Source organism: Nicotiana sylvestris, chromosome 7 (genome assembly GCF_000393655.2).
Source record: "Nicotiana sylvestris chromosome 7, ASM39365v2, whole genome shotgun sequence".
Classification (NCBI taxonomy): domain Eukaryota; kingdom Viridiplantae; phylum Streptophyta; class Magnoliopsida; order Solanales; family Solanaceae; genus Nicotiana; species Nicotiana sylvestris.
Window position 1 is genome coordinate 86,638,592 of NC_091063.1, and position 24,214 is coordinate 86,662,805.

The 24,214-nt window shown below is 36.5% G+C and overlaps 1 protein-coding gene across 3 annotated transcripts; it reads left to right on the plus strand.

Annotated features, from left to right (window-relative positions):
* The first annotated feature begins 15,276 nt into the window (after positions 1 to 15,276).
* LOC104233415 (uncharacterized) lies at positions 15,277 to 23,676 on the plus strand. Of its 3 annotated transcripts, none has more exons than XM_070150493.1 (5): positions 15,277 to 15,363; positions 19,717 to 19,820; positions 19,916 to 19,960; positions 22,687 to 22,784; positions 23,154 to 23,676. In XM_070150493.1, exons 2-5 carry the CDS (start codon positions 19,767 to 19,769, stop codon positions 23,230 to 23,232), a joined length of 276 nt encoding a protein of 91 aa, XP_070006594.1. In that variant the 5' UTR covers positions 15,277 to 15,363; positions 19,717 to 19,766; the 3' UTR covers positions 23,233 to 23,676. The 3 variants fall into 3 exon arrangements, with proteins under 3 accessions (XP_070006594.1, XP_009785109.1, XP_070006595.1); XM_009786807.2 differs by having other exon boundaries at positions 15,333 to 15,414; XM_070150494.1 differs by lacking the exon at positions 15,277 to 15,363 and adding an exon at positions 17,969 to 18,013.
* Positions 23,677 to 24,214: the final 538 nt, after the last annotated feature.

A 24,214-nucleotide genomic window follows, 5' to 3' on the forward strand; every position in this document is an offset into this window, starting at 1 on the left:
TGAAAAACTGTACCCATTCTGTAGCATTATCTGGTTGTGCAAATCTCTCTGGGATAAAGATCATTCTTTTCGAATGGTGGAAAGCTATGTGATCATTCCATGGTCTCCGTGAAAACTCTTGGCAGTATTGGCCTCTCAGAAGATGTTCTAACAACCAAATCTGCAGCAGCAAGTTACAACCCTCAAAACGTTTGAACCCTTTCTTGCGACGATCCAGAGCCCGGTATATTTCTGCTACAACCATCAGAATAATAGTATATTTTTGTCCTTTGATTCCCTCTATTAAAGTTTTGGTTACCATGGCCAACCTGGTGTGAATCTTATCCCCTTGGCTTGGAAACACTATCATACCCAGAAAGTAGATGATGAATATAAAAACCCTACGATGAGTCCAACCTAGGGAAGTGATGGAGAATTCATCATAAAAGATACGATAAGATTTGTTGTGTCCGTATCGTTCATAGAGGAAGTCTAAGGGTATGTAGGACTTCTTCAGGCATGCCAAATGTTAGACCCTTGACAAAGCTGATCGGCAAGCGGCGCGACAGTGGCAATGATTTGGCATGATAGCCTTGACATTGGCCTATGTGCGGGAGGGAAATCAACATGCAAGGACAATGCGGGAATTATCAATGGCAACTAACTATTGCAAGAGCAAGTGTGACGGATATACTACTATTTGAGGTCTAAGGTGTGACGGACTATACTAAAGCATAAGTGGACTGCGTGCAAGCAAAGGCCAAGGCCTTTATAGAACTAGGTGGGCTGTACGAAAGCTTGACAAGGCAAAGCAGAAAAAACCTAGGTGCTAAGACGAGGCAGCTTAGTGCCAACGCAGTGGCAGTGGCAATTTGGTGTTGCCTTGGATTAGGTGAGCGGGCTGGCACCTAAGGAATTTGTAGGCAAACAACTTAGCAAAGGAATGTCATCATGGCTTGGTGACTTGATGCTAAAATTAGCTTGGCATTGGCAAAGGGTAGACTTGATTAAGCAGGGGCGACTTGACATGAACAAGCAGTTGTGGCAGTGAGCGTATGTGAGGCTAAGTCATGGGCGACAATTTGTGACTATGGCATTGGGGCGAAACAGTGTCAAAGGGCAAGGCTGGGTGCAATGCTAGCCTTGGGCGTGTAGCAACTGGCCAAAAATGCGCACATACAGCACACATGGAGCGGTTATCAAGTGCGTTGTGCACATGCTATGCAGTTGGACGGTTACAACTTCCTTGTCCAAAGAGTTACTGATAATGGGGCTAAGTCTATGCACGTTTTTAGGCATGTTTTAGCATGACATGCACATTTTTTATCATGGGTGATCATGTCCTATCAGTTGGGGGTGTCAACTGAAATAGGAAAATTGTTTTGAGTTGACTATACTATATGTATGTGTGTTAGCAGCCCCAAAAAGGGGCTAAGTACCTAGGGAGGGAAAATGAGCAAGATGTAGGCATAGGGTTATCTATGTCAAGGCTTGATCATGGAAAATTATGTGTCATTTCCTTGCCAAGATTGAGCAGCACGAAATGCCTTAGGCAGGGGCTTTTATAGGGCAGTTTGTGCAAGAGTCGGCAATTTTGTGAGTTGGTGTCTGCCAACGGTAGCAGCACCTTTCCAAACTCGAGAGTTTCCTTTGTAATTCATATATTATAAAAGGTTGGGAAAGAGTTCCCATAAATCTGTTTGTGCCTTTACTTATTTATGTTGCCTTGAAAATATTCTAAGTGTTAAACCTCGAAAGCAAAAGAAAATTGGAGTAAGGCTGAATCAAGTTGAGATTTGACTGCCGCACAGTGGGCAGTGTTTTCGATAGACAGAAAATGCCTCTGTGACAACTGGTATCAAAAAGGAGCAGGTTTGTGACGAGGGCGAGATGACCATGGACAAGACTTCAAGACAGTAGGTTAGTGTGCTTGTTCGTGGGAGGGACTGTTCGTGCTTAGAAAATTCAAAAAAGGCAAGTAAGACAGTGATGCAGAAATTTCGAGTTAAGGGGTGCCAAAATCAGTGGTGGGTTCTTTCAAATCAAGTCAATTGCATGCTAGATTTGTTGTAGGAATGATGGGCAGGGAAAACAAATGAGGAAAAATGTTGCACTTGAGGGTAAAGACAACGTAATTCTCAAAAGGGTGTTGAACTTGTGATGTCTTTGCAAATGGTGAACATGTGTTGGGAATTATTCGACGAGGGCGTCGAATTCAACTGGTTGGGGTGGTTTGTTAGACCCTTGTCAAAGTTGATCAGTAAGCAGCATGGCAGTGGAAAGGATTTAGCATGATGGCCTTGCCATTAGACTATGTGCGGGAGGGAAATCAACATGCGGGACAATGCGAGCATTGTCAATGAAAACAAACCATAGCAAGAGAAAGTGTGACGGACTACACTACTATTTGAGGGCTAAGGTATGACGGACTACACTAAAGCATGAGTGGACTATGTGCAAGCAAAGGCCAAGCCCTTGATGGAACTAGGCGGGCTGGACGGAAGCTTGACAAGGCAAAGCGGGAAAGACCTAGGTGCTAAGACGAGGCAACTTAGTGCCAAGGCGGTGGCATTGGCAACTTGGTGTTGTCTTAGCTTAGGTGAGCGGGCTGGCACCTAAGGAATTTGTAGGCAAACGACTTAGCAAAGGAATGGCATCATGGCTTGGTGACTTGATGCTAAAATCAGATTGGCATTGGCAAAGGGCAGACTTGATCAAGTAGGGGCGACTTGACATGAACAAGCGGTTGTGGCAGCGGGTGGGCATGCGGCTAAGTCATGGGCAACAAGTTGTGATTATGGCATTGGGGCGGAGTAGTGTCAAAGGGCAAGGCTGGGCTCAATGCCAGCCTTGGGCGTGCAGCAGCTGGCCAAAAACGTGCATATGCAGCGCACATAGAGCGATTATCAAGTGTGATATGAACATGTTGTGCAGTTGGGCGGTTACAACTGCCTTGTCCAAAGAGTTGCTGATAATGAGGCTAAGTCTATGCACGTTTTTAGGCATGTTTAACATGACATGCACGTTTTTTATCATGGGTGATCATGACCTATCAGTTGGGGGTGTCAACTGAAATAAGGAAACTATTTTAGGTTGACTACACTATATGTATGTGTGTTAGTAACCCCAAAAAGGGACTAAGTACCTAGGGAGGAAAAATGAGCAAGATGTAGCCATAGGGTTGTCTATGTCAAGGCTTGAGCATGGCAAAATATGTGTCATTGCCTTGCCAAGAGTGAGCAGCAAGAAATGCCTTAGGCAGGGGCTTTTATAGGGCAGTTTGTGCAAGAGTTGGCAAATTTGTGAGTTGGTGTCTGCCAAGGGTAGCAACACCTTTCCAAACTCGAGAGTTTCTTTTGTAATTCATATATTATAAAAGTTTGGGAAAGAGTTCCCGTAAATCTATTTGTGCCTTTACTTATTTATGTTGCCTTAAAAATATTCTAAGTGTTAAACCTCGAAAGCGAAAGAAAATTGGAGTAAGGCTGAGGCAAGTTGAGACTTGACTGCCGCATAGCGGGCAGTGTTTTCGGCGGACAGAAAATGCCCTTGTGACACCAAGTCGTCATTCTTTCTCAGACCTATCATTTTCAGGAACCCCCTAGGAGTACGATTTTCTGGTACTAGTAAACCGGGACTATCCCAAGGTAATCCAGTGAATCCTCCTATTTCCTCCAAAAGAGGAGTCATTTCTATATTTGCCAAAATGGAATACAGCCCTTTCTCCATCCCAGAACATAGTAGCAGCCTCGATCAGCATGTTGTTTGGCTGGATGTCCAATAAGGAGGGTAAGTTTCCAAGAACTCCTTTTACATAATTTTTGTCGCTTGGTGAAAGGTTTTTCTACCAATCCAGCAATAACGTTGGTATATTTTGGATCATGCCGAACCTGGAGACTTCGTGCCTCATTCTCTGCAAAATAAACAAAGTTAGACCCTTTCCCCCTCCAAATTCGATTACTTATATATTAATGATTAGCATGTTGGCATTTATCTCTCCAAATAATGCACATATCGTGGTTGCGCCCGTTGGGATTAAAGAAACTCCAATGGACTTTGGACAAGGTTTTTCTTAGAAAGTTATTATGCGGACAACATATTAACCTAGGCTAGGTTTGATCATGATGCATGTACGGTTATTGTCAAAGTAAGGTTTCTATAGAAGTCTAGACTGGTACCCCCAAGCAGACAACTTGAGGGAAAAAGGCATGGAACCATCGATTGTACCGCTGATCGACTAGTTTTATCGCAAATAAGCCTTTCCAAATTCAACAGGGTGATACAAGAAGAGCACAGACACTCATAAAGTGTTGCTATGGTATTAATTACGCACGATTGAAACATGATGTTGAGTATGTGTTATGCAAAAAGAAAATAACACGTTGTCAAGTATTTGCACGATGAGAATGATAAAAAAACGGTATTTAATAATTGTAAAGGCATTTAAGAAAGAAAACAAGGAGAAGAGTTAGTTTTCATAGTAAAAAGCAATAAAACAAAAAGGACAAAATTTAGTAAGCATAATTGAATGAAGGAAGGAAAATAAGTTCATATAGAGTGGAAAGGGAAATGGGTGTGCAAGTATTAACAGAATAATAAAGACATGCTTATTGAGAAAGACTAATTCACAAAACAAGTCGATATGGTAAGAGCGTAAAGATATCCCCAGCAGAGTCGTCATGCTGTCGCGCCCCCTTTTTCTTGCAAAATCAGGTTTTGACATTTTGACAACACCTTTTGAAAGAGTAGGGAAAAGAAATTCGTTGTTAGAGTCACCACCTAACAGATTAAGGTACGTTAGGTCATCTATAGCAAATGACTCATATTATACCAATTTGCATCACCGGAGATCGGGTAAAGGCTCAAATTATCTTGAGGGGAAGGTGTTAGGCACTCCTCGAGGTCCACAACGGTGGATCCTGGCCGAACTTAAATTATGTGAATTAGTCTAAGGAAGCGAATAAACTGTTAATAAGGATGGGGGTCCTAAATTTTTTAGCCTATAGGATCACCCCGTACAAAATAAATAATATTTCGTAACTCCCCCAAAGAGGAGGTGTTACTCATATTATTCAGCGAGCACATACTATCATCTCCTGCTACTCGATTACTATCTTTGAGTTTTTACCTAAAGCACTCTAATTGATTCTAACTTGTGTTCTATGAGTGCACTACCCGTCTCTTTCCTAAGATCCTGGAGGTATTGGGACCTCTATTTAGGAAAGTTCTAGACTAGGCCTAAGGTTCTCAAAATTGTAAAATACTAGGCGATAAGCAAAATAATTAGGACTTTTCAAATAAAGACATGTATGGGCTCACGTTAACCTCTGCATGTAAACAGAAAATGCACGCAACTGATTTAGCAGGCTTTATTAATTTGGAGTCCTATAGCAGTACTATGCAGAGACAGTTCTTAATGTGAGTGTTAGGGCCTACGTATATTTGCCTATTGAATTTAATTCAGTACAAAATCGAAGCGTTAATGAATAACAGTAAATCACAATCATAAGTCCGAAATTATTATTAAATACTATAGGCATGTTGTCTAAGTGATTGACAGTGATAATCGAATTCCGAATCAGTTAATAGAATCCTATAGGCATGATTTCTACGAGTATGATGATTATTACCCTATAGACATGATTTCTAGGTTTGAACTGGTTTTAATCTCATATACATGATTTCTAGCATTGAGCTAATTTTAATCCTATAGACATGATTTCTAGCATTGAACAATATATGAGCAGGAATTTATACACATTGAGCCAGAAAACAATTAAGCCAAATATTGATCATATAGGCATGATTTCTAACACACGTTTATTGGACAAGTTGATACACCTAAAGACATGATTCTCAACCAATCATAACATCAATCCTATAGGCAGGATTTCTAGTATGCAAACATGATATAGGATTTATAAGCATGATATGAAACAACACAAATGAGATCCTATAGGCAGGATTTCTACCCGATTTAGCAAATGAAAATAAGAAACCCTTCCCGATTTTACTAAATACCCCAGAGTTATTTGTTACAAAATTATTACAGACCAGATTAATGAATGAATTACATAATAATGAAATAAGCTATAGAGAGCCTACAACAGGCCCAAATACATGGGGGGCAACCCAGGCCTTCAAACCAATAGCAGCTCCAAGGCTCACTTTCACATGTACAGAACAATTACACATAGAATCCAGATCTCTAGCGTGTCAAAGTTTCCAAGGGCTTCAAGGGCCCAGGGCAATGCTCACACTAGAGGACCAAATGCTCATAAATAGTTCAAAGGAAGTTAGGAACCAAACCCCAGTGTGTCAGAGTTCACAAGAGTCTCACATGAACTTCGAGCAGTGCTCACACTGAGGAGGTGAAGGATAGAATCTAAAGGACCTAAGAATAGGAGTTTAAAAGTAACAGCATATAAAAAGAGACAATGGTAAAGGACAGATTTTAAAATAGGTTTGATTTTAGAAAAAGCCATCATGACAGAGTTTAAAAATATAGAATATAGGCAGAATTGCATTGAGAAGACAAATTGGCAAGATTTTCAAAGTTGTTCATGCACAATATCTAATGAGTTAAAGTCTGAACGACCTAATTAGGCTAAGTGTACATGCTAACATTTTAGGATAGCTTTGTTCAATCATAGAAAATATTTAGACAATACATTAAGGCAAGCAGTGAGATAATCACATGAATCCAAATGGATGCAAAACACATTAGAAGGCAAGTTATCAGGGTACATGGATGACAGAGAAAGATTTAATAACAATACAAGTTTGTAAAGACTCAGGACCGACTAACTGATGAACATACTAGTATTATCCTAAAGATGCTAAGTTCAGGACATCGTACATGAAACAAGTTAAAAGACATTAAGTTAACCTATAAGAGAATTCATATTATTCAAAGATAACTAATCTCAGAACTAACAATATTGGTTATAGGATTAAAAGAAACCATAGGAACATAAAAGTGGTAGAATCATGCTTAGAATGGACTTTAAACATGCTGGATCATAAACACAGTTCATGGATACATAGAAATGAAATGATAAAAGGATAGTCACTCACCAGTTAGGCAAGAAAATAAGAAATACACTACAATAGTCGAGAGTCCAGAATTACTTGGCCTTGTCTTTCAGTAGGCCAAAACTAGAAGCAAACAAGAGAGTAAAGAGAATACAGAGCCAAAACCTAAGTTTTCAGTGAGAGTATATTGATTTCAGTCTGTCCTAAAGGGGAAAGGAGAGGGGTTTATATAGCCTTAGACTAGGGCATGCAAAAATGGAAACAATCAATCGTATTATTTAAGGGAAAGTTCGGAATACCATTAAGGCAAGTTGATAATTAAACATGTTTAACTAAAGCAAGTAACCACAGGATCAGTAAAATAAAAAATAGAATAATAATCGAAACCCTAAAATAAAGTTAGTCGGAATGTACATAGACAGATACTGAGAAAGAAATAAGAAATACAAGAACCTTTAACAGTTTGAACCCTAATCTAGGGCAAATAATTTAGACAAACAGCATCATAAAAAATAGAAGGCAAATATACGGAAGGTCGAAATAATAAATCAAAACAAATCTTACCCATATCTGAGCCCTGATTTTAGGACAAAATAAATTAGGCAAGGTTTTTAACGAAATATCACAAAATAGACATACAAGAACATAAAAAAGGTCTTTTAAATAAAAATGATAAAAATATAAATAGATCTATAAAAGATCTAAACCCTAATATTTAGGGTAAATGAGAATAGAGAAAATCTCAGAGATTCGTACATAGAGAGAGGGAAGACGAACACAGATGAGAAAAAGGGAAGATTCAAACAGAATTTGGTTCGAAAATAGAGAGATTAGCTTGCCATTTAGGCAAGCTACTAAACAATACCACAATCGAGTAGCTAGTAGGGAGATACGACTGATAAGGTAAGAAAATCGTCAAGGGATTCTATATCCGATTGGAATCGAAGAGAGATTATGGGGTTACGATGCTAGGGTTTCAGAAGAAGAAAGGAGAGAGTTTGAGAGTGGCGACTTGGGGGGAATGTGGAGTTAAGGTTAGGGTAGGTAAATTAAAAGGGGTGTGATGAATATGAGCCATTGATATTAAGAGATTAATGGCCGGAATTGAAGAAAAAAGGTTTAGGTCGGGTATAAAACGGGTATTGGGTTAGGAGGTTATTTGGTTTGGCTGGGGTGGACTGGGCTAGGATTTTGAGTAGTTGGGGGGGGGGGTAATTGGGTTAGGTCTGAAAATGATTAAGGAAGAGGGGCTATTATTTAAACACCCAATTAAATTAGTAAAATAATTTGTAAAAATATTATTTGTGCATTAAAATGGTTACAATAATTATTTATTACTATAAAAGCATAAAAAGTTATTTTTTGCATAAATAAAGTAATCATAAGTATATAAGGCTATTATTGCAAAATATACAATTTTAGCCTAAAGATCCAAATATAATTATAATAAATACATCAAAAATATTTAAAGCTTAATATGGATATAAATGATGAAGTTAGATGATAAAATCATCATAAAAATGATTTGTGATGCAATTAATGATTATTTGTACAATAAAATATGGGAATAAATTGATTATTTTTTTAAAAAAATTATGAAAAATTAGGAAAAATACTTGATGATGTTCATGCACTATTTTAAAAGTATATACGCATATTTGAAATATATGAGGAAAAAATTGGGTATCAACATGGACCCATACAAATAATGAAGCCAAATCTTAAGTGCAAATACTGCCGTTGCGAATTCTAAGTCATGTGTTGGATAGTTCTTCTCGTGATTCTTGAGTTGCCTCGAAGCATAAACGATCACCTTGCCATGTTGCATCAATACACATCCAAGTCCGATCCTTGAAGCATCACAATACACCACGAACCCATTTGTGCCCTCTGGTAAGGTCAACACCGGTGTTTGTAGTCAATCTTGATTTCAACTCTTGGAAAATCTTTTCACAAGCCTCCGACCACTGGAACTTAACTGTCTAAGTCATGTGTTGGATAGTTCTTCTCATGATTCTTGAGTTGCCTCGAAGCATAAGCGATCACCTTGCCATGTTGCATCAATACACATCCAAGTCTGATACTTGAAGCATCATAATACACCACGAACCCACATGTACCCTCTGGTAAGGTCAACACCGGTGTCGTAGTCAATCTTGTTTTCAACTCTTGGAAACTCTTTTCACAAGCCTCTGACCACTGAAACTTAACTGTCTTCTACGTCAATTTAGTCAATAGAGAGACAAGAGTAGAGAACCCCTCTACAAATTCCCTGTAATACCTAGCTAAGCCTAAGAAATTGCGAGTCTCTGTTGGAGTTGTGGGTCTAAGCCAATTCTTCATAGCTACGATCTTCTGAGGATCAACCTTAATTCCTTCACTGGAGATGACATGACCCAAGAATGTGACAGATTCAAGCTAAAATTCACACTTAGAAAATTTTGCATACAACCTTCTCCTTAAGCCGAGTGGCAGCCTAGAAAAAAGCCACATGGCATAAGTAGTTAATAATTAATTATTGGTTATTATTTATTAATTTAAATATCTATAAAATAATAAAATAAAATATTTTATAATAAAAAAGATTTTTTAAAAAAAACTCTCCATTCAAATTGGAGAGTATTTTTAAATTGGAGTTTTAAAATTATTTTAAAATAAAAAACTAAAATTACAAAAAATAAAAATTGCCAATTTAAAATTTCTTTGTTATTTTTTTCTTTTAAAAATATAAAATTTATTTATTTATAAAATATTATTTAGAATAATACAATAAAATAAAAAATAAAAAATATATCTTCCATTATATTATAAAAAGAAAGTAGCATACAAAAATTTAAATAAAATAATATGTTAATAAAAGTTTCTATTAACAATGCAATAATACTAAATATTGGATACTATAATAAAGAAAAATACATAACAAAAAAATTATTTTATGCCTATATAAGCCTCATTAAATATTTCAAGAGTAACAATATATATATTTTCTATTATATTACAAAAAGAGTAATAGACAAAAATATTAAATAAATTAATATGCTAATAAATTTTTTTATTGACAATGTAAAAATACTAAATATTCGATAATAGAATAAAGAAAAATATAGAATAAAAAAGTTATTGAATGACTATATAAGTCCCTTTAATTTAATAGCGATTTTATTATTGGGTATATTATATTGACAAATAAGATGATAATTGAAATTTATTAAAGCAATACTATCTAATTTGTTCAAACAAACCCGATTACAGTTTAATTTAATTAATATTTTTTAATATTGACTGCGCAACTACTACTAGTAGTATATATATATAAATATAGAAGATATAGATTTTACCTAATGCAAAAAAAAATGTAGTGTTATAAATATATTATATTATGGATGTTCATTTAGTACTCCGTTGTAAATAAGTTTCTTGAAGAAGCTTTTCCATATGGGAATCCACCGTAAATATGTTTATCTATTTAAGTACTCTATTGGAAATAAGCTTCCTGAAGAAGCTTATCACTTTGGTACCCGGTTACGGATAAACTTTACCCTCGGTAGAAGATTATCCATACCGGGTATAATAAGCTTATTCTTTCAGTACCCAGTTATGGATAAACATTACCCCCGGTAGAAGATTATCCATATCGGGTATAATAAGCTTATCCTTTCAGTACTCCGTTATGGATAAATATTGCTCTCAGTAGAAGATTATCCATATCCGGTATGGTAGAAACTTACACAGCAGCTTCCTTTCTTCTATAAATAGAAGAAATTTCAGTTCATTATGTACATCAGTTTGAATTCGAATAATATATCAGTCTCTCTCTATACTTGTCTTTACTTTACAGTCTTTATTTTATAACACGTTATCAGCACGAGACTCTGCCAACTCGAGCAAATACTTTGAAAGTATTAGAGAATATGGATAATCCTCAAATTATGTTTGGATCAAAGACAAATCATGAAGATATTTGTGTTATTGATAGTGGAACAACTCATGTCATATTCAACGATCAGAAATACTTTTCTTATTTGCATAAGGAAAAAGCAAATGTTTCAACAATTTCTGGTAATATAAATTTGATTGAAGGCTCCGGAAGAGCCATAATATTTCTGTCTAAGGGAACAAAACTTATTAAAGACAATGCATTATTCTCCTCCAAGTCCCGAAGAAACTTGTTGAGTTTTATAGATATCCGCCGAAATGGGTATCATGTTGAGACAATAGATGAAATGAACAGGGAATATCTTTGTATTACAAAGAATATTTCTGGCCAGAAATGCATTGTAGAAAAGTTACCAACTTTATCTTCTGGCTTATACTATTCAAAAATTAGTACAATTGAAGCACACTCTATCGTAAACCAGAAGTTTACGGATTCAAATACTTTTGTGCTTTGGCATGGCCGTTTGGGCCATCCCGGATCAATAATGATGAGACGAATTACTGAAAATTCGAGTGGGCATCCATTAAAGAACTTGAAGATTCTTACAAATGACGAATTTTCTTGTGATGCTTGTTATCAAGGAAAAATGATCACTAGACCATCACCAATGAAGGTTGGTATTGAATCCCCTGCCTTTTTAGAGCGTATACATGGGGATATATGTGGACCTATTCACCCACCAAGTGGGTTGTTTAGATATTTTATGGTCCTAATAGATGCATCTTCAAGATGGTCTCATGTGTGCCTACTATCATCTCGCAACCTGGCGTTTGCAAAGCTATTAGCCCAAATAATTCGATTAAGGGCACAATTCCCAGATTATCCTATAAAGGCTATTCGCCTTGATAATGCTGGAGAATTCTCATCTCAAGCTTTTGATGATTATTGTTTATCCGTTGGGATAAAAGTTGAACATCCTGTAGCTTATGTTCATACTCAAAATGGCCTTGCAGAGTCATTTATTAAACGCTTGCAATTGATAGCAAGACCACTACTTATGAAAACAAAATTGCCCACTATTGTTTGGGGCCATACTATCTTGCATGCAACATCACTTATCCGTCTCAGACCGACACATTATAATAAATATTCTCCGTCACAATTAGTTTTTGGTCATGAATCAAATATTGCCCATCTACGAATTTTCGGATGTGCTGTATATGTGCCAGTAGCACCACCATAACGTAGTAAGATAGGACCACAGAGAAGGATAGGAATATATGTTGGGTTTGAATCACCCTCTATTATTCGCTATCTTGAACCATTGACAGGAGATTTATTTACTGCTCGATTTGCAGATTGTCGGTTTGATGAAACAAATTTCCCACAATTAGGGGGAGAGAAAAAGGAAATCAAAAGAGAAATTGTGTGGAAAGTTTCATCATTATCTCACTTTGATCCCCGTACCCCTATATGTAATCAGGAGGTCCAGAAGATCATCCATTTACAGAATATAGCAAATCAAATGCCAGACGCATTTACTGATTTGAAAAGGATAACTAAGTCACATATCCCAGCAGAGAATGTGCCTATCCGAATTGATGTCCCAGTAGGACCATCTACTAGCATGAGAGCTAGTGAACCTAAAGCACGCCTGAAGCGTGGTAGGCCTTTGGGTTCTAAGGATCGAAATCCTCGAAAAAGAAAATCGACAAATGATCAAAACGATACTATGAAGGGATCTCCTGAAGAGACCCAAAATCTGATTAGTTCTGAGATTCCTGAAGAAATCAATGAACCCGAAGCTCATATGAGTGAGGAACTTTTAATAAGTTCGATCGGTGATGGAATTAATTTAAATCGATCTGAAATAGTGGTGGATAATATTTTTGCATATAATGTTGCACTTAATATTATGCAAGATAGTGAGGATCTTGAACCTCGATCTATCGAAGAATGTCGAAAAAGATCTGATTGGCCAAAATGGCAAGAGACAATTCAATCGGAATTGAAGTCATTTGCTAAAAGAGAGGTCTTTGGACCAGTAGTCCAAACACTTGCTGGTATAAAACCATTTGGTAATAAATGAGTTTTTGTGCAAAAAAGGAATGATAAAAATGAAGTTGAAAGATACAAAGCTCGCCTTGTTGCACAAGGATTCTCACAACGACCGGGAGTCGATTTTGATGAAACATATTCACATGTTATGGATGCCATAACATTTCGATATCTCATCAGTTTAGCACTACATGAAAAGCTTGAGATACATCTAATGGATGTAGTTACATCATATCTGTACGGCTCACTTGATAATGAAATTTATATGAAAATCCCTGAAGGATTTAAAATGCCTGAAGCAAAGTCTCAGAAAATGTATTCAATCAAATTACAAAGATCTTTGTACGGTTTAAAGCAATCTGGGCGCATGTGGTATAATCGCCTTAGTGAATATTTGCTGAAAGAAGGTTACATAAATAATGTTATTTGTCCATGCATTTTATAAAGAAAATGGCATCAGAATTTGTTATACTTGCTGTTTATATTGATGACATAAATCTTGTTGGAACTCCAGAAGAGCTCCAAAAGGCAATTGAATATCTTAAGAAAGAATTTGAGATGAAAGATCTTGGAAAGACAAAACTTTGTCTTGGTCTGCAAATTGAACATTTAGCAAACGGGATCTTTGTCCATCAATCTGCCTATACATAAAGGGTCTTAAAACGCTTTTACATGGACAAAGCGCACTCATTGAGTACACCAATAGTTGTTCGATCACTTGAAGTGAATAAGGATTTGTTCCGACCTCCAGAAGAGGACAAGGAACTCCTTGGTCCCGAAGTACCCTATCTCAGTGCAATTGGTGCACTAATGTATCTTGCTAATGCTACAAGGCCTGACATAGCATTTTCCGTTAATTTACTAACAAGATATAGTTCTTATCCTACACGGAGACATTGGAACGGGATTAAGCATATATTGCGATATTTAAAGGGAACTCTTGATATGGGTTTGTTTTATGCTAACAAAGATAGTGCAGATCTTGTTGGTTATGCAGATGCAGGTTATTTATTTGATCCCCATAAATCTCGATCTCAAACCGGTTACGTATTTACATATGAAGGTATTGTCATATCATGGCGCTCCACAAAGCAATCTATTGTTGTTACTTCTTCAAATCACGCTGAGATAATAGCTATTCATGAAGCAAGTAGGGAATGCGTATGGTTGAGATCAATAATTCATTTTATTCGAGAAAAATGTGGTTTGGAATGTGAGAAAAGACCCACAATTTTATACGAAGACAATGCTGCATGCATAGCCCAATTGAAGGGAGGATTTATAAAAGGAGATAGAACGAAGCACATTTCACCAAAATTATTCTACACACACGATCTTCAGAAAAGTGGTGACATTGATGTGCAATAAATCCATTCAAGTGATAATCCAGCAGATTTATTTACTAAATCTTTGCCAACTTCAACTTTTGAGAAGATGGTATACAAGATTGGAATGCGGAGACTCAAATATTTGAAACAAGATTTTCATCAGGGGAGTAAAATACGCGATGCACTCTTTTTCCCTTACTAAGGTTTTTTCCCATGGGGTTTTCCTTATAATATTTTTAATGAGACACCTAGTAATGCGTATTACTAAATATGTGTACTCTTTTTCCATCACTATAATTTTTTTCCCACGTGGTTTTTCCTAGTAAGGTTTTAATGAGGCACATTATCTTATAATGAATATCCAAGGGGGAGTGTTATAAATATATTATATTTTGGATGTTCATTTAGTACTCCGTTGTAAATAAGCTTCATGAAGAAGCTTATCCATATGAGACTCCACCATAAATATGTTTATCTATTTAAGTACTCTATTGGAAATAAGCTTCCTGAAGAAGCTTATCACTTTGGTACCCGGTTATAGATAAACATTACCCTCGGTAGAAGATTATCCATACCGAGTATAATAAGCTTATCCTTTCAGTACCCAGTTATGGATAAACATTACCCCGGTAGAAGATTATCCATAGCGGATATAATAAGCTTATCCTTTCAGTACCCAATTATGGATAAACATTACCCCAGTAGAAGATTATCCATATCGGGTATAATAAGATTATCCTTTCAGTACTCCGTTATAGATAAACATTGCTCTCAGTAAAAAATTATCTATATCTGGTATAGTAGCAGCTTACACAACAGTTTCCTTTCTTCTATAAATAGAAGAGATTTCAGTTCATTATGTACATCAGTTTGAATTCGAATAATATAACAGTTTCTCTCTATACTTGTCTTTACTATAAAGTCTTTATTTTATAACACGTAGTATCATTTAGCAATAATCAACGGTTACCATTTCAAAAGTTACCAAACACACCCTTAATCTATTCCTTTTTTCCCGGAACGTCATTAATCCTCTTAATTGAAGTACGATTTAGGGCTTCTTCTCTTCCAGTTTTTCCTTTCGAGGTAAATATCCAACTCCTTTTGCTTTTCCTCTTCTTCCTCCCCATCACAAAGGTAAAATTCTTCTTTTCCTCTTCAATATTTTTTAATTTGATTTCCTCTTCTGATTTCATTAAATTTTTTCTCTCATATTTTGTTTTCTTACTGTATCTCTGTGTTGAATTACTGATTCTTGCTTAACTTTAGTCTTTAGGTCGACTTCCTCTTCTTTCTCCTCTTTCTGGTTTTGGGAATTGTGTTTCTTTTATGTTTGGTTGGTGTTCAATTATCTTTATATACAGTATTCAGGATTTCTGTCTGATTTTTAGTCGTTGTAGCACTGAACTTTGCATCTTTTAGTGCAGCGGTCATGTATGTGCAAATTGAAGCCACTATATATATGCAAATTGTCGCCAATTTCTTATATCTGTCTATCAAGTCTGTTATTGCAAATTAGCGACGTAGATGTATCTGCACATTCTCTGAATAGGAATCCTAGGAATCATGTTGTGTAATTACACACCAGCTTGTGTATATAGAATTTTGGTCATAGTAAGAATCACATGACATCCTGAGCCGAGGGTCTATTGGAAACAGCCTCTCTACCTGCATTAGATAGGGGTAAGGTCTGCGTACATACTACCCTCCCAGACCCCACTGTTGGGATCAAACTGGATTTGTTGTTGTTGTTTAAGAGTCACATGACAACTCTTTTAAGCCAAGAAATAATTCTTAATCTTTGTCTGACTGGTCGTTCAGCAGTTGCGCGCATTGCTTTCACATATAAAATTGATATTGTTTGTATAAGCAACCTCCACTTCCAACCAAGAGGTTGTGAGTTCGAGTCTCCCCAAGAGCAAGGTGGGAAGTTCTTTGAAGGAAGGATGCCGGGATCTATTTGGAAACAGCCTCTCTACCCCAGGGTAGAGGTAAAGTCTCCGTACACACTACCCTCCCCAGACCCCACTAAGTGGGATTATACTGGGTTGTTGTTGTTGTTTGTATAATGTACTGGTTAAATATAACTGGTGTGAGAACTTTGGATTTGACTGCTCGCCTGCATTTCTCCTCTTCTGTTTCCCTTCACCCCAAAATGTGCCTGTATATAAAATTCATGCTAATGCTTAACGATGAAATTCTATTTCAAGGCTTGTGGTTCTTTTTCTTCATTATGCACATTGACTATATCAGGTCCTTTTAAGTTGCGCTTACTCATATTAAATACAAGTTCATCGTTTATCAACAAATACCTAGGTGTAATACAATACATTGACCATGTCAGATTAGCTGTTAATCCCACAAAATACAATCTTCATTTAACTGATTGCGTGAGAAGAGACGTTCAGTGAAAAAATAAACAAATGACACTTTCAACTTCTTCCTTATGGGAGATCACAGGTATATGCTCTATCAGGAGTGGTTTGTTAAGTTTAAATCATAATTTAGCTTCTTTCAATTTGCAGAGTTTATGCTTGAATTACATGGTCATATATTGAGATGCATATAAATTCATTTTCACCCTTAAAAATAAGTGATAAGGAGAATAGAAAAATAGTCATCTCAACTTTTGAGAAAGATGCTTTAACAAGAGCAATAGGAAAGTAGAAAGATAAAAGGAAGATTGCGAGATATTAGATCTGACGGATGTAAATGAGTATAGATCTCAGACGGATAAAAAATAGTGGCGACTTTAATATAACGTGGCCAATGAAGGTGGCCGAAGTGATGGTGCAGAGACGTTGGAGTCTACTGCACATAAAGTGTGGGTATCTTCATGTGTTTTTACATGTAAGTCATAGCATGAGATTTTGTACTTCATGAATATATTAGCGTTTTATGTTTTTCTCTTCATACTTTAATATTTTATTCTCTTATGCCATGCATTCTTCTTCCCCCCCCCCCCCCCCCACACACACACACACATGCAAAAAAAAATCTGTCAGAGTTATATCGAAGACAGTGGTAAAAGTTGTAGTTGGTAAACATGAAATTTCTAAGATGGAGTAGTTTTTTTAGAATGTTTAATCAAATTTTTGGAGAAACAGGATATCACCTATGTTTAGAGCAATACCTTCGAATAAGTAAGGGTATGAAGAAGTGAGAATAATGGAGACAAAGAATAAAGAAAACTGAAGGAAGAAAAAGAAGAACTCACTTCAATTTCTATCATTACATCAAAATTAGATAAAGCTGAAAATGTATCTATTTTATTTCATTACGCTCATGCTAAACACCTAACATAGTAGTAAATTATGAATATATTATGTTAAAAAAACAAATAATTGAAATTCTCTCCTTCATCTTTCGCTTTTGCTTTGTGGAATCAGACATGATGTAAAAGAATAGGAAATTAAAAAATTAGGTGTATATAATATATTTTTGTTATTTTAAGTATTTGAATATTAGAAAATATTATTTTATAATAATAAGGTCTTTTATATTCGCGCAAAGCTAGACAAGTTCACTAGTACAAAAATAATTTTAAGAAAAGTAATTTTTAAAAAAATCACTTCCCAAAATAATCTTAATTTAGAAGCTTGACTGCTATTAGTCCGTCCTTGAAAGACCTGAACCCTAAACTTCAAATTAAGCTGTCCGCTCCATTTCACTCCCCGTTGATGCAGAAACCGGAGCTCGGCGCTGAACAAGTTTCGGCTAGTGTTTCTGATTTAAGGTTTGGTTTTGGCAGATCAATTTTGTTGTCTTCTTCAACTACTTGTGTCTGTGTGTGCATGTTTCTTTTTGTCCAGTAACAAATCATGGGTTTTGAACTTATAAATTTTCAAACTCCAGTAATCATTCATGGAATATCTCATTTAAACTTAACTGATTTTCTGGAAGAAACTGTCGGATTAAGGTCGTAGACTAAAGTTACCTTTTTGCATATATAAAGGACTATTCCTGTTAAGGAGTATACATTAATTACAAAAATAGTCCAGCCCCCTATAGATAATGACTATTTTGATCAGTGTGATTGCTTATATTCTCTCCCAAACTATGAATATCCCAACCAAAGTCTTCGGACTCTTCACTGTAAGAATTGAGATTATCGAGAGTTGCTCCTTGCCAGTTGTCGCTTCTCTAATCCGGCAACTCCACTGACTAGTAGTCGTTGTTGTTTCTCTTCCAACAAAGCCAGTATAAGTTTCTTCTATTTCTTTTCTCTCCTCTCTTCTCACTATCTGCCAGAACTTGTCTAATTTCCAATGCTAAAATCAAATGAATCCATAACCCAGTTTTGGAGGCGCGTGTATGTTCCCTTAGAATTGGGTTCACAGAAATGTGTTTATTGTTCTTCACAATCACCTTCCATTATCGTATCTACTAAAATCTTAGTCATTCTGGCTTTCTTTGGATTTGGTTCACTGTTGAAACAGGTAACCGTTCCTATGTTAAAAAAAATAAAAATAAAAGGCAGCCCGGTGCACGAGGCATTCCGTGTTCATGCAGGGTCTGGGGAAGGGTCGCACCCCAAGGGTTGTGATGTAGACAGTCTACCCTAATGCAAGCATTAATGGCTGCTTCCACTGCTCGAACCCATGACCTGTAGGTCATATGGAAACAACTTTACTATTACTCCAAGGTTCTCTTTCAATTGTTCCTATGCAAGTTTTAAAAAATATAGCTGGTCTAACACGCAAATAAAACATAGATGGTTATGTTAGGTGTCTTGACTATGGTGAACCTTCTAAATAGTGGATATAGAGGACTTATATAGCCGGCTTTAATTAATTTAGGATTGAAGTTTAGTTGATTGATTGATTAACATTGTTGAAATGAGGTCCTTTGCATGGATGTCTTAGGCTGGTGGATTTCAAAATCTATCTAATAATCTACCCACAATGTCTTTTTTACTTGAAACTCCTTACTTTCTGAATTCTGCATTCAGCATTAGGTTTTTCTTTTTTGTGTATTCAGCATTAGTTTAGTGCTCTACTTTGTAGTTTTGAAGAATTTATGGGTGTTGATAGGATTTTTGTTGACAGCTAATAGTTCCTACTGCTTTTGCACCCTTATATTTATCATTATAAAAGAAAACACAAAGTCCAAAGTGATGTAGTAGTTACCTAAACTTGGCTCCCATTTGAAGATGATCACTGCTGCCCCCCCACCCCCCCACCCCCACCCTCCGGGCCGATTATTTGGTGGATGAATTTGGAGCTTACTTTGGAAAAATAATTTAGAAATTGATATGCTCATATCATGAAATGTTTAAAATGTCATTCGTATTGTGGGACTGTTGTTTTTATGCTGAAGGATATTCTTTTCACAAAAATAAACTTTAAGGTTTTGCAAATTGGTTAACGTTTAAAGTGTCCAAACAAAGATTTCAATATTTGAATTCATATTGAGATCCTAATCCTCTCATCCAAACAGGTTCTTTTGTCTCTACTTTTCCGTTGCTACAGTTTGAAGCGAGTTGCGCAATGCCGTCTCTCCAAACAGCATTGCCTCCTGAACTAGCCAACAATGCTATCCGAGTTAGTACCATTTACTGGTCAGCTATTTGATTATATGACAGCCGCAAAACCTTCTTTCAAGTGATTTATGCCGCATTTGTTTCTTTGTCTCTTAGCTTTATCGTGAGTGTCTCCGACGAGCAAAATATATTGGTAGCAAGGTATGTTATTCTTCTGTATGTTGGTCTGAAATTATATTATTTGTGGTGTTGGTTGTCTTAAACATTTCTCATTTTACTTTAGCCCACTCTTTTAGTTTTGATCATCTTTTTTTGTGGTCCTTAAAATTCAGATGCGTGATAAGTTGGTTGATATTAAGCACAGTCTATTTATGTGAACTATGGTGGAGATTATGTGAAGGCGATTAATTTATTCACCTCCATCCAGGTTATTAACTCCATAACACATTGCCCTTACTCACAACAAGAGGTGCACCCACTGTTCTTTAAATCCTTCGATTTATTCTCAATGTTTATGGTCAGGAAGGGATGTTGTGACAATGTGGTTGCTCTGAGCGATTTCAGTTGCCTTTTATCTCCACAAATTTATTAGGTGGAGATCTGAATTTCACCTGTGAATTTATATTCTCTAGTTTGACATTTACTTCAATTGTCGTCCTGGAGATGACATGCTTTAGAGCAAGAGAACCCTAAAAAGGACTACACTCGTGTCCATAAGCTAAAACCTTTTTTGTGGGGCAAAAGGATTAGTCACGATTATGCTGTTTGGGGTCAGCTATATGAATTCTCACTTCTCTCTCCGGGCAGCTGAGAGGAGGAGATAGGATGAGAAAAACAAGAGAGAGGGGATAGAGAAAGAGGAAGTCAGTTTTGTCATTGAAATTAATTGGAGATTTCAAAATGCAGTACAAGTGTGAAAATTGGAATGCAGAATTACTAACCTTCTGTAAATTCTAGCTGGTGCCAGACTCTTGAATGTGATAATAGCCAAAATTACTCCTTTGCTTTTGAAATACAAAATAAATGGAGTTATTCCAACATGACCAAATTCATTTGTGATTGTCAGGGGATTCCTTTATGCCTTGGCATATGTATGATAGATTCATTTATATTGCAAATCTGTACACCAGTGACAAATAATTTTTTTTGTTGCCAAAGGGAGACAAATGATTTTAAACATTTCCCTGCTCTTCTGTTAGACTTATCCTGTTCTTGATCATCCAAGGGAGACTGGTTATTTCATCCTTGATAACATGCCTGTTTCGAGTGTGGTACTTATTTTTTGGGGAGCCTACAATATCCCTTCATGTTTCCGTTGGTGGTTTCTTTAAGATTACCAATTTTCTTAAAGATAAGAAAGAGAAAAGTGGGGGCTGAGTTGAATACTTGGATGTTCCTGTGGCTAAAGCTTTTCCTAGGATTAAACTCACTTATCTTTATGCTTCCAGTAGTCTCCTGGCTGGGTTTGCATTACTTTTAGTTTTCATTCTTTTACTAAGATGAGTTTTGTCTATTGGAAACAACCTCTCTATCCTCTGTGTACACACTACCTTTCCCAGACCCCACGGTGTGGGATATTGGGTATGTTGTTGTTGTCGTACTAAGATGAGTTCTCCTTATCATTTTTCTTCATCTCTAGAGGAAAGCAGCCCAATCTATTATCTAAGTTGCTCGAACACAGGTGCGGGCGTCTGACACGAGTGCGGATCTAGAGGTCGGATCCTTCGAGATGTAATTCTAAGATTTGGGGATACGGATCCTAGTACGGATATGGATGCGAGGATCCTACTAAAAATAATCCAAAAATAAAAAAGTATCTCTAAATTATGAGAAATTCTGTGGAATACTTACGTATAGCTTGTAAAATGGATTTCTTTTTATTCTCAAGTTGTAGATGAGTAAATGAATGATTTAATAGATAAGGTATGCTATTTTCTTCAAATTTACCCTAGTTTTGGTTTTGATTTCGGGAATCAAATTGTATCTCGTCTTGAATTTTTCCGTCTCTCGTGGTCAAAGTACTCAAAATTGTTTGACCAGATCCGGTACGGATCCCATACCCACACCCATACTGGTGTCGTGTAGACACGGGTGCGGCACCTAAACTGCCATGTCGGAGCAACTCAGTCTATTATTGACTGGAAGGGGAGAGAAAATCTGTATTCATGTCATTCACTAATTACCTGTTAGACTGAGCATCATCAATAAAAAATTATAAAGGAAAAGATAAGCTCCTTTTTGTCTTCCGTTGATGTCTGAGAAGCGTTTTACTGACCTCAGCGATGAAGATATGCAGGTTGCACCTTCTCATGTCGGCTACTCTATGATTTGAATTTCTCATCTCCCTTGTAAATGAATTTCATTAAGCTTTTGAGCAGTGCCTGAACATTTTATTACCAACCAACCACTCCTCCCTCCCCGCCTGGGGGGGGTGGTGGTGGTGGTTTAAACGAAAGGAGTATAACTCGTTAAATATTTGTATAGAGCTGGTCTTTTAACTGGACATCAGGCGTGAGAAAGACTTATTTTATGAAAAATCCTAGAAAACTTGAAGCACTGGGAATATTTTTTTTTTTGATGAAATAAATTGTTGCATTAAAAGGCATCAAAAAGATGCAAGACTACAAGGAGCTACTTACAAGAAGCAGATATACAAAAAAACAAAAGTGAGTTGAAGCACTGGGAATATAGGGCCAGCGCTAGGCTTGATCCTTTTCTTCTTTTTGTTTTTTTTCCCTGTCAAATGGAATTGTCATTCTTGCTTATGATAAAGGATTCCTTTGCTGAGATGCTTTATCCAAATCTGGTGTTGCCATTACTTTTCTTTTTGCAACAACAAAAAGATATAAATATTACTCCTAATAGCTTATTTTCTGTTTATCTTTTGAGAACTAGCTACTTACATAGCAACTGTTGCGAACTTGCAGCAACATAACACAGAGCTTCTTGTTGGTATGGTGAGACAGCAGTTCAAAAAGCATATGCACGAGACTGATCCGGATAGAATTCAGAAATTGAAGGATGAGTGAGTTCATTCTGCCCTTTTTCCCCATAAAATGAATGTCTACCTAACTTGCGGGCGTTTTATAAGGATTTTATTTTAGAGTTCACTCACGTACCCCCTTCTGATTGAAAGCAGTCTTAGCTTTCTTGGTCTCTTCTGCTGTGGTTTTCTGGTACTCTTCTTCTAAATATCTTGTAGGATTAGAGAGAGAAGTACATTGGCACTCTAGTACACTTTCCCAAGAACCTACACCACATCCTGATTCTACCTACTTGGTGCATTTTCTTTTGTTTATCTTTGACTTCTTTTAAAATTTTTTTCCTTAATTCACATTGCATCCCTCTAAGGATTGCTCTTAGTGAGGCCATTGTCTTTCTTTTGGTATTGTAGTGCTGCGAGGGGGCTCATAAACCACATGTTGCATGAATCTGAGAAGATGACTGGCCGGAAATTCAGCCAGAGTTCTTGAAATTGCCTGTTCCAAGCAAATTGACTTTTAGGACCAGACTGAAAGTTTGTTATTAGCCCGATGTTTTATTAGCATAATTAATGCAGACCATACAGCAATGCTAAAAGTTTTACCAGAAGTTGAGCTTGTGATGAGGCTCATTGTAATCTGAAGAACGTGGCGTCATTTCTGATTATCCCGAGAATACATTTTTCCATGTTCTTGATTGATTAGAGCCCTGGAATAATTAAAACATATTCCCTCTGTTGTAAACTTGTCACCTTTCAGTTTGAGGTTCGATTTTTCCATTCTGTTTTTTCTTCACCTTTGAAGGTCAACTTTACTACAGTTTGGCCAGGAATTTTGAGAAGTATTTGTGGTACTTTTGAGATGAAAAGACCTTAATCTTTTAATAATAGTGTATAACTCAATAAAAATGTTAAAGTGATGAATTTATTTGCATTATTTTTTCTTCCGTAAATAAGTTAATTGACCCTGAAAATCATATAGTGAACCACCTTTGGGATGTAAATGGTGAAAATGACAACTGCATTGTAAATTGTAGAGCAGCTCTGCTTTTGACCAAAGAGTGAGTTTCGGGGGAACAAAAATCAGATCGAGAACCAGAAAGTTTGTGGCATTATCTGATAATTTCCCCTCTAAAGTTGGCTAGTCTTGAGCAATTTATTCTTTCAACTTGTCCCCGGAAAAGTTCTCTCTTTTCTTTTCCTTTTCTTTCTTGTTTTCTTTATCCACTAGTACTTGATACTTGATAGACTGAACTTGTATACACTTTTAATATAAAAACATACGCTGTAATTCAACTTGATAAGTAATTTTTACTAGTAATTTGAGCTAGTTTTAGTTGAAACTGTGAGTAGTTGATCGTCTTGCTTCCCTAGTTGTGGAACCGAAGCAGCCTCCTTTGAGCAAGACGAGGTCTTCCCCCTTAATAACACGAAGACTGTACCGTACGTATACCATGTTAGAATTTGAGGCCTTG